The 12,156-nt window shown below is 35.4% G+C and overlaps 1 protein-coding gene across 1 annotated transcript in view; it reads right to left on the bottom strand.

The window, feature by feature from the left end:
- The window catches only part of LOC113228371 (GATA zinc finger domain-containing protein 14-like), a 61,274-nt gene that overhangs the window by 17,701 nt on the left and 31,417 nt on the right, over positions 1-12,156 (bottom strand). The window contains exons 3-5 of the mRNA XM_026461643.1: positions 9,935-10,004; positions 5,331-5,529; positions 1,381-2,271 (exon numbers count right to left, since the gene is read on the bottom strand). Coding sequence (XP_026317428.1) covers positions 1,381-2,271; positions 5,331-5,529; positions 9,935-10,004 — 1,160 coding nt within the window. The remainder of the gene's footprint in view (positions 1-1,380; positions 2,272-5,330; positions 5,530-9,934; positions 10,005-12,156) is intronic.

Here is a 12,156-nt window from a genome sequence, read left to right as displayed (position 1 = left end):
GCTAGGGAATCGAACCCGAGACCTCTTGCGTGGCAGTCCAGCAGGATAACCGTTCGGCCACGGAGGCAGTTTAATAAAAAAAGTTTTATAAAAAGGGTAGCTGATGTATGTGAAGCTCGAGAGTTGTGTCACGATAGAGTAAAGTGGCGTTCCGTGATCTCTGCCTACCCCTCCTGTGAGATTAGGGCGTGAGCTAATGTATGATATATTATATTTGTACAATAACTGTCTCCGTGGCCGAACGGTTACCATGCCGGACTGCCACGCAAAGGTCCCAGGTTCGATTCCCGGGCTGGGGGAAATGTTTGTATGGCCTACATTTATTTCTCTCGTGAGTTTGGGTGTAATTTGTGGTTGTCTATGTGTGTGTCCATGGCACCCGCGACACAGGGTTTCCCTAGTGCGGGGCTATGTTGAGTGTGTGCGTAATAATTATTATTAATTTATTATTATTATAACAGAGCTCTATTATGAAAGAGTCCGTCCATAGAAATACTGCCACCGAAGTTCTGGCACTACAGTCACATGGAACTAATTCAGGGTGCCGGGCGCAGAGACGGTCTGAACAATATTAGTAAAAATGGAAGTAACTTAATTTGTTACTCCGCTAGTTAATTTCGAATTAATTTCGCTAAATATATATTAGAAACAAATCATATTTGACCAGATTTCCATTCTTATGAAATGTTACATTTTCGCGAAAAAGGACTACGTCTGGGTGTTTTAGAACGGATGGAAATAATCAGGCACAACAACAGGGGTTGTATAATAAATGAACAATTGAATTTTGCATCATCACCTTTATTGCGGATATTTCCGGGTTTCAACAATAGCAACACTGGGGGGGTAGCGGGGTATAAATACACAAACCGTTCCAAACGACCTCACTCTTCGGCCGAGTGTCGAGCTGTCAACAGCCCCTGAGGATGCCTCGTGGAGAGGCGTAACAGTGTCGGGTACATTTTTGGTGGTGGTTTGTGACTGTAGTTGCACTTGTGTTATTAATTTTATTCGGAGGGATGGTGTGATAATGAACTGCGTGAAAAAATATTCAACACAAGCGCAGCTATTTTGCAATAACTTTACTTCCATTTTTACTAACATGGACTTCCGCAAAGTAACGCCTGGATCTATTAATTAATAGAATAGAATTACGTAAATAATTCAGGGACTCTGATTGGCCAGCTGGCGTCGGCGGCGCATTGATAGGGCCGGTACGGCGTGGGAGACGCGCATACATACATGAGAATCTTGTCACAATTGTGCATTCACATTTTTGACTTGTCAGATCACGTCACTTAAGAATAAGAAGCTTCAATAAATAGAAAATTACGAGTTTTTCATCCCATTTCGTCGTGGAGTGTAAATAAAAACACTTACCTAAATGTTCCTTGTTCCTCTCATACAAGAATTTATCATCGTCGCCATTTAAATCAATCTCTTGTTTAATGTGATTTTCATTAAAAAAGTTTTGATTTTCAGCGGCCCTATGTTGTTGCTGCAAAATTTCCAAATTATGTTGTTGATTTCTTAAAATTGCAACACTATCCTGATAATTGTTTTGGTATAATTGGTAATCGTCCCTTTGATAATTTTTTTCAAACATATAGTCGACCTTTTGATAGTTATTTTCAATTGGCTTGTAGTCGAGCACCGATTTTTCGTAGCTAGATAGGTTTTTTCTTTCTAAGGCATATTTTTCTGCTTCCTTGTTGTATTCCTCGTTAGTTGTAGGTATGTAGTCGTCTTGTTTGGAAAAATCTTTAGCTTCATACATTTTTTCGTTCTCGAAATGTTTGTCAGATTTTTCAAACTCTCTCTTTTGAAAGTCTAACTGTGTTTTCTCGAACGGGTTTCTGTCCTTTTGATAATCCATTTGGTTTTTATCAAACATGTTTCTGTCCATTTGGTTTTTTTCAAACATTTGGTTTTTTTCAAACATTTGGTTTTTATCACGATATTCAATTTGGTTACGGTCTTTTTGGTAATCAACATGATTTTTATCGTATTGATTCCTGTCTTTTTGAAAAGCCAATGGGTCTTTGTCGAACATTTGGTTTCTGTCTTTTTGATAATCAATTTGGTCTTTGTCGAACATTTGGTTTCTTTCCAAATTTTTATCAAATATTTGGTTTCTCTCCAGGTTTTTATCGAACGTTTGGTTCCTTTCTTTCTGATAATCCAAATTGTCCCTCCAATCCTTTTCCTTATAAAAATCCTTGTTAAATTCTTTGGCATTTTGAGTCATGAAACCTTTATCTTGTTGATTATCTAGAACAGAATAAAAAATATAATTTAATTAAACAAATCCACACCAAAAAACAACAAAATGGTCAAGGTATTCAATTTACTATCGCCGCCTTTTGAATCACTGTCCGATGTATTAATGTATGCGTGCCCACAGCACTGATATAGTGATTAAATTTTTTTTTTTAATCTAGCTTAGTTCTCTGTATGTAATACGTTTGTTTGCCTAATGTTTGGAAATTTATTTTGGTACTGACAACTTCTAAATCATGAATCATCATCGTTAACACAATAAACATCCCACAGATGGGCACAGCTCTCTTCTAAAAAAGAGGGTTTAGATATTTATTTATTGAATAACAATAATGCTTTACTACCATAATATATCTTTTATGAAAATACTCCACTAGATAGTTCAGATGTATATCAAACCAGTGGCCGTAACATGGCAGAATATGTGTGACAAACTCCTCATGACAATATTAATTCAGTTGATAAACCAAGTTTGTTGTTTGGTAATGAACTATTGTTACAGATTTTGAAGAACTAGGACGATATGAAATTGCGCATATAGCTGTCTTCGACATTTAATCATCGCCGCGAAAACCATGAAACCAAAAATGTCTTTTCATCACGTTTGTAGTTGAAAATGTCGGTTTATCAATCGAATTTGACAGCTAATTGTGGATATAGTAGCTTTATCGAAGCGGCATGCTACGGGGGCAGGTTCATAATAAAGTAGTGGAGTAATTTCCCAAAAAAATAATATAATTTGATGGTGGTAAAACGTCCTAATATTCAATAAAACTTAATAACAATTATATTAAAGCGACATCACTAGTTAGCTTCTGGTAGCTGCAAAGGTGCATGGCTGAGTGAATATTCTTCATAAAAGTGAGATTTCTCACAGCATTTGGATAATAGTTCTGTGTTTAAATACATCTACCGGCTAAAGCACATAAATAAAATTCATTTGTTACTTCATAAATTTCTAACATTATTCTAAAGGTTATTTAACTACCAATACTAAAAACAACACATAAAATATATATTAACAAATGAAGTACTTTTTTGAGTTATGTGCTTTAGTCCGCTGACCCTAGAATTATTAAAACAAAGATCGAACTAATACTTAGAAAAAAATCCCTGGATCCGGCCGGATTTGAAACGACGACGTCTTCCGTGCATACCGTGTCAGACGCTACCAACCAAGCCACGGAACGAACCAGCGGACCTCACGAATTTTTCTGTGTTGGTTGTTGAGTCCTTGTATTTGGTTTATCAACGACTTTTTAGCCGTAGCGCCATCTATGATAAATCTATGAAAGTATTTCGTCGCCCAGTTAGATATCTTTACAGCCCCGGTTAGAGATGTCGCTATTCACTGCATTTGAATCCGCCCGGATCGAGGGATTTTTTCTAAGTGTTCAATCTTTGTATTAATAATTATAACAAACTAGTGGAGTAATTTCACATAAAAAATAATTGAATATCAAATCAATAAAAATTTAAATACAATGAATAGCGACGTCTCTGGCCAGGGCTGGTAGCTGTACAGGTATCTAACTGGGTGACGAAATACTTAAGATTTCTCATAGATGGCGTTACGGCTAAAAGTCGTTGAAAAACCAAATACAAAAACGCGTCAACAAACATAGACAAATTCGTGAGGTCCGCTGATTCGTTCCGTGGCTTAGTTGGTATAACGTCTGGCACGGTATGCTAGAAGACGTCGGTTCGAATCCGGCCGGATCGAAGGAATTTTGTCTGAGTGTTCGATCTTTGTAATAATAATTATAACTTCATTAGTTAATGAAGTAATTTCACATAAAAAATAATTGAATATGAATAAGAATAATTATCGCAGCTACAGGGAAAGTGGATAGGAAAAAAGTTCTGATAGTAACTTTTTTTGTTGCATAATTCTGTTTTACGGGTTCGTCCCATAGAAAGAATAAGGAAATTTTATATTCATTCAATTAATATTCTGCGGCGATTACGATCAAATAACCTATCTGGGCCATTATTATAATTTTAATTCCTTATGTAATAACCCAATAATAATAGGAACATTAATTAATCATCTAGCAGTAGTCGCAAGCGACTTACGACAACTGATCGCTGCGATCGACGACAGTCGCCGGTCACGGGCACGCTGCACTAAGCCATTCAGCTCTGTTTAAACAAGTCGCAGCGAGTAGACATGGGAATAGCGTTATATTTCTATCGCCGTGACTGTCGTTCCGGTTCCAAAAAAATCACAGTGATAAATCATCGTGATTTTGTCACGACTGTTACTTTCGTAACCTTGTCACGCCTATAACTTACATCACGATATACGGTTTTAGCCAGCGGCTTCTTTCTAATACTTATAGCCGTTTTTTATACAATGATTTAAGTTTTTGCTACCTTTTTAATAAGTTTCAATTCCATTCAAAAAGTTGATTTTGTATTTAATGTAGTTTTGTTTGTTACTTATTTAATGCGAATCTTTGGATTGTTAAAAATAGCAATAAAGTGTAATGTAATTATATTTCTAGTAGAATACGCAAAGTAGATTATATATAAATATAAAATACCAACTCTTCCTATAATAAAACAAATAGACAAAAATATTTTACTTTGTTCATAAATAGGTTTATAATAACTGCTGCAGATTTTTTTCATCCGCCTTTTCTAGTACTAATAAGCATCTACGACCCTTGTGAGTGAGCAAAGAAAGTCATCCTATTTCATTCACTCCCATCGTCGAAATGGCCCGATTTGAAGAGAACTACAACGAGTGGCGCGCTCATTCACCACGGAACGGAGATCGCGCATTGTATCAAATACATATGTCGTGATGTGAGTGACGGGGATAGCTATTGGAACGGAGGAACACCTATGTGACTTTGGAACGTCGTTTCTTCGGCTCACGGTTATACTGTTTGACGGCGAATCATCGTGACGTTATTTATCACCCACCTCTAGCAGCGAGTCGGTGCGATTGCAATCGCGAAATAGGCTCGAGCCCTAAGTCTATATAAACGTACTTTTGAGCATGAGGGGAGCATGAGAAGTGAAAAAAGTGTATATATACACACCTTTGTAGAAATCCATGTGTTCATGGTATGAATTCTCTGACGTCTCACTGTAGCTGTTATTAGGTTGGGAGTCGTCCTCTTCGTGTTGTACTGGATCAGTTTGCATGATGGCGTCTTGCTTCTTCGGTTTTGCTGCTGTCGTGGCTTGAGGTGATAGAGCGCTTGCTATCGCGCTTAAAGCCTGAAGACGATAGGCGGTCTGGAAAAATAACATTTTCATTATCAGACGCAAATATGGTAGATTATCGAAGACCCGCTTACCGAAAATATTTTTGACGAAGAGAGATAATATTATTTGATCTTCAAAGAAATAATTGATCTATTATAAGTGTGCACTTATTTAAATAAACGATATTGTAACATCACGTAAAGAAATATTAGTAACCTCGCCTTGCCGCTAGATGGCGTTGGGATCAAAATAGAACATGCTATCGAAGTGTTAACTTAATTACCATTGTGCATTCCTTGCCTTGTCCGGGTTTGGTGAGACAGAGCTATTGCTGAATTTTAGGTAGAAAACACGATTTGACAACTGGCAACACTGAATTTCTCCTTCGTCTGCCCTCCGATTGGTCGCTGGATCCTTTCCACCACGCCGCTCACGCCTCCACCAGTGTGGGGGCGCGATGGCCGTTGTTCAAACTCGACACGCGGTTTTCCTCATTGCGTTCATTGACTTACAAATAAATGGACGACGGGTCTAATACAAAAACCACGAAAAAAATGTCCCAAGTCAACCTATTCCAAATTTAAATTGTAATGTCATCGCAGTATCGCCCTGTCAGTAGAACAAATGAAGACTAAAGCGGAGTTTGGCGCTCTGTATAAGATTTTAGCGCCTTACAAGTGCGGACACTTTTTAGCGCGGACCCGACGTCCATATAATTGTAAGTCAATGATTGCGTTGTTGTATTTCGTTGTGAATATACGATTAAGGGGAAATCCTGTCGGATTGCGTACCGACATGGATTCCGATACAACTGGCGGCACTGGCGAGTGCCGACGACGAGGCAGAGACCGAGAAAGACGAAGGCGCAAATCTCGACCTCGCTCATATTCTAAATCGAGATCTCCAAGTTACGACAGCTCTTTAGATCGCGCTAACTGGCGCCACAGTGAGTACTACAATTCGGATATTTCGGTTTTTGGTCAGTTATGCAAACAGGTTAGTGACCTAACGGTTTTATGAATAAGTTTATACAACAAAATGTGGGGGTGTCGGAACAACAGACACGTGTGGTATCCGCAACCTAGTACCTCGCAAGTATCCGACACTGCACCTCAATTAGCCACTGTGCCACAATCTTGTATACCAGTTGAGAGAAATGACGACGATTTTTCCTTCCAATCTCTGCAAACTACACTAAAGGACACAGGTATAGGCAAAACTGACCATGAACGATTTGAGTTAATTAATTCTTTACAGCTTTTTGGGTCCCCTGATTGGGTCAACTTAAATTTCATTGATATTTATCTAAACCGGGTTTTGTTGAATTGGAATCCAATGATGATCTGAAACTGTTCGATAAAAACAAATTTCTACCCTCTTGTGAACGTACTATATCTGCATTGTCTAACGCTGTATTATTACAAAGAAATATTTTACAACATAATGTTATTTCCTTACTTCCATTGGTACGAGAACTTCAGGTAATTAATTACGATGATTGATGATTTTCCAGCAGGGTTAAGGCATTATTTAATTTGTGGTCCCGCCACAATGCGAATTTTAATTCATTTGTGGTAAGAGTACGAACACAACATCAGTCAACCTTTATGAAGGAGGACTTTTGGCTGAAAGGTGTCATGTTCCGGCGTTTCCGAGGACGGTTACCGGACACCCACGTTGCGTCATACGTCGCGGTCCATACGTGTAAATAAGTAAGTAGTGTTAGTGTTTTATTATATTATTATGTACGTTAGTCTATAAGATATATATTTATGGATCATTTGTAAAATATAAATAAATAATATTAAAAAAATGTACTGTAGCGCTTGTGTAAGAATGTTAATTTGTTTAAACTTATCTCTCAAAGATGCTCTGGCATCATAGATCGTAAATTGCCCTAACCGCAAATTCTTGCATGATAAACATTCTATTTTTCATCACACTTGCTCGTAAATTATCGAAAACGCCTTCATTAAGGGATTGATTGATTAACATGCAAAATGGTGTAGTTAATTCGTCTGCACATTCTCTGATTAAGGTGGGTGATAGTTCGTCTATTCCATAACTCTCTTATTTTTTACGTTTTTTATAATTTTCTGGATTTCACGGTAGTTAAAAACATTGTATATTCAGTATAACACATTACGGGGCGGGCGTGAGGTCTATTTTCATTTTTCTTGCTTTTTCCTACAGATGCAAAACAATGATTAAATGTGTTAACTATTTGTTTTTAATCACTAATTTTAATACAGTTTGATTTTAGTGTTATGTTAATTTTCTGTTTAATTTGTTTTTTATTAATTCGCTCGTTTATAATACTCCACATTGCTTTTACCTTATTGTTGGATTTATTTACTTTTCTAATGAAATTAATTTTTTTCGCGGTATTTACTAACTTTTTTAACAATTTTTCATATTTCTTGTAATATTCTGTCATTATTTGATTGTTACACTTTTGAGTCAGAATTTTTAACAATCTTTTACTTTTGCATGAAATTTTTATACCAGCCGTTAACCAATATTTTTATAGTTATTTTTTAATTTAATATTACGTTTAGGAATACATTCTTCAAGGCAATTAATTAGGGTATCATTAAAAGCTTTATAGTTTTCATTAACATTTTTGTGTTTTCTTATTACGTTATTCCAATTCATTATGGTTAATTTAGCTTAAAACACGCGATATTTATTTTATTGTAAATTATTTTTTCAGTGCACCAAGTTACGTCTTTATTTGGTTCCGGTAATTTAATTGCATAGTAATTACGAAGTGATCGGAAAAACCTAAATCCTGGCCCGTCATTTTAAAATTAGTAAATATAAAATCTGGACATGTTGACGCAATTTGTGTAATATGTGTAGGTGTTTTTATGTGGTTTGTGACCTTGTGACTCCCTTACGTAAGTCAGGTTGAAGTTCAAGCAAGAAGGTTACTTAAGTTCAAAATTAAAATGTTATCTAAACAGAAATTTTAATTGAAATTCAGCCACATACTATTAAAATACTTATTATTTACAATTTCTTATAATTAATTTCAATTATTTCCTATTTAGAAATTTAGCAATTCTTTTTTACAATCCATCCACCGTGAACTAAACATCTTTCAACTAAATAAGTTCGAATGCAAAAAGAAATTGGCAAACTGGCTGCAAGAGTTGAATTACGATGAAACTGAAGCTTTGCTTCATCCGATTGCATGACTCACGGACCTATTTATTTATTTTTGGAGCTTTGGGTAGAGTAGGATCTCTAGATGTATATGTATATATATATATCCGTAACTACGCACACGCGAGCACACACACATACACATACACACACACACACACACACACACACACACACACACACACACACACACACACACACACACACACACACACACACACACATACACAAACACACACATAATACAACACGTACTCATGGTCAAATATCTTTTACGTGCAAAAAAGTTTTCAAATTTAATTTTAATTTAAGTTTGATCTTTTAGGTGTATATAGTTCGATAATGTCAAATGTATTTTTTCGCTATTTAAATGTTTTTCTTTTATAAATAATTAATCTTAGTAGTACCTTAAGATTGTCATTTCCATGGGTGAGAGCCTGGTGACTTGTAGTACAGGCGTTAAGCCTTTAACAAGCACCAGCTCCCAAAAATAAGTTATTGGATGTATCTTAATTACTAAGATCTATATGTACGTATTTTTGTGGAGGAATAAACGTTGTTATTATTATTATTATTATTATTATATCATGGTTGTATTATCTGGCCATCTGTTGATAAAAAAAAAAGACCGCCATTTGCAAAATTCATGATTGTTGTGTTGTGAATCATCTATTCACTTATTCACACAATAAATAAACATTGTACTTATTTCGTGGTAAATGTGATGGAAAAATATTGCATTGCATGTATCACGGACGGTAAAAAAAAACTAAAAATAGAGTTATTAAAGCCCAAAAAAGCCGGGCTTCTAATAGACCATCGTTAGCATTGACTTACTAATAAATGGACGACGGGTCTAATACAAAAACCACGAAAAAAAATGTCCCAAGTCAACCTATTTAAACGTAGTGACATGTAAAGGAATATGAAAAAGCTAAACCGTTGAATTTAAAATGTAATGTCATCGCAGTACTGTCTAATTTTGCTTGCTTCGCTGTCAGTCGAACAAACGAAGACTAAAGCGTGAATGATGCTCTGTATACGATTTTAACGCCCTATAAGTTCGGACACTTTTTAGCGCGGACCCGACGTCCATATAATTGTAAGTCAATGCTCGTTAGTAATTTCTTACTTACCGTCGTCCGTAATACATAATGTGCTATAATAACGCCGGAATTACCCCGTATTGTAATCTTCGTAGTTTGGTTTTCACGCGTTCCTTTCCCCAAATATCGACATTACGATGTCATTTGTCATCAACTCTCACGTTTTCCTTGAAAGCTTTTTTCGTCTTTCGGTTAAAGTTCACGATCTCTGCTTCATTGTCTACGTTTTGTCTAATTTAAAACAAATATTAAACATATGTTCCAAAACATGACCATACAATGCAAAAATCACCTTGAAAATCAACGACAAAAAATTAGTTAGTCATCGATAGGTCAACAAAGGAGACACGTCCGGACTGTTCAATGTATGTATTGTGTTTAAGCCTATTTTTGCATTACAATGATTGTATAAAAAAAGGTTTTCTCATTGTCTGAAATACGCTAACTTGTTCCATTTGTGTTGTGTAAACATCAACAGGTTAGGGCGTCAGATTGGTGGCATCACAGGTTTTGAAAAGCACTAGAGCTCCTTGTGAGAGAGTCCGTCTTGGGAAGTACTGCCACCTTAACTATGTCTGCCGCCAAGCAGTAATGTCAGCATAATTGAATGACGATTAATTAACATCAACAAATAAAATATACGACGATACCAAGTTATTGAATATTAGATGATTAGATTTAAATACAATAAACACATCCAAGCATGCACACCAACACACACATACGCAAACACACACTAATACAAACGCGTATGCAAACACGCCAAATCATACACACACCCATTCATTTATGCACAAACATACAAAAGATCAGTCTTAGAAATCTGCTTAATATATAGAGCCATACAGAATGTAAATAAAACTAATTAAATAAACTTAATAAATAATAAAATATAAAAAATGAATATATAAAATTATAAATACAGTGTGTAATTAATATTTATGTACAATTTAGTAATATTAATTATAATTTAGTATTAAAATGTTTAAAAATGTTTGAATTGCAAATTGTATTAAAAATCAGTAATTTAGTTCTTCTTAACTTATGTAATACTGTTTCCTGGCACAGGCATTATATGCTTAAAAGGAGACTCCTCCCACTAGAAAGCAATGATCAAATTTGCATATTAATTCGTAAAATATTAAATAAAACTATACATACTGCAATAACTATTGGCATAACTAAGCAAATATCAAAGTTGAGCCCAAGACTTCACAAAGAACTTAAAATACGCCCTGCACCATTGACTTACAAATAAATGGGCGACGGGTCTAATACAAAAACCACGAAAAAAATGTCCCAAGTCAACCTATTTAAACGTAGTGACATGTAAAGGAATATGAAAAAGCTAAAACGTTGAATTTAAATTGTAATGTCATCGCAGTATTGTCTAATGTTGCTTGCTTCGCAGTCAGTCGAACAAACGAAGACTAAAGCGTGAATGACGCTCTGTATACGATTTTAACGCCCTATAAGTTCGGACACTTTTTAGCGCGAACCCGACGTCCATATAATTGTAAGTCAATGCCCTGCACGTCCAAATTACGGAAAAAAATGTTTGTTAAATGAAGATGTCACTATTTACAACAAATTACCAAAATACATAAGAGAATCAAAAACAATAACTACGTTCAAGCGATTGCTTAAAACACACTTATTAAAAACTTCCTGAATAAAATAATAACAAAACAAAAAAATATATACGTATTATCGTTATAAATAATAAACGTAATAAAATAGTAATTTAAAGTACCAAACGTTTCGTCCTAATTAAACTACTTGCATGTCGCTTCTAGTTTTGGCCGTTCTATGAATCTTTGTTAATTGTGTATAACAATATTCACGTTAGCGATTCAACCAACTAACTCACATTAAGATTGAGCAAGTAGCTAATAGAATCCGGAAAATAACATGGATGTAATTCTTAGACATATAGCAACAAAAGAGTTAATAATTAAAATCTATCTCGCTCTGGCTCAGTCTGTGACCACTTACTCTATTTCTGTGTGGGGCGGGGCAGCAAAGACAAAATGCATAGAAATTGAATGGGCTCAGCGGTTTTTATTGAAAGTAATGCTCTTTAAATCCTATAGGTTCCCAACTATACTCGGTTAGTAAGCTTCTTTCTGTCAGAAAACTGTACATTAACTGTACAAAAACAACATTTGCCAGTCGTCAACTTAAAAAGCAATCAACTCATTTATATAACCGTATAGATAAAATCTTAAACATCTATCACATGAACTTACATGACTGTAAAAGATCTGTAGTTCAATGGCTACATAAGTTAAATTATGAAGAGACTGAGGCTCTAATGAAGGTTACTACTTAAGTTATAAAGTAAATACTTTTATACATTACACTTACGCACGCACGCACGCAC

Source organism: Hyposmocoma kahamanoa, unplaced genomic scaffold (genome assembly GCF_003589595.1).
Source record: "Hyposmocoma kahamanoa isolate Upper Pololo Valley unplaced genomic scaffold, ASM358959v1 228, whole genome shotgun sequence".
NCBI classification, from domain to species: domain Eukaryota; kingdom Metazoa; phylum Arthropoda; class Insecta; order Lepidoptera; family Cosmopterigidae; genus Hyposmocoma; species Hyposmocoma kahamanoa.
Note: the sequence above shows the minus strand (reverse complement) of the source record. Positions and strands in the feature narration are given on the sequence as shown.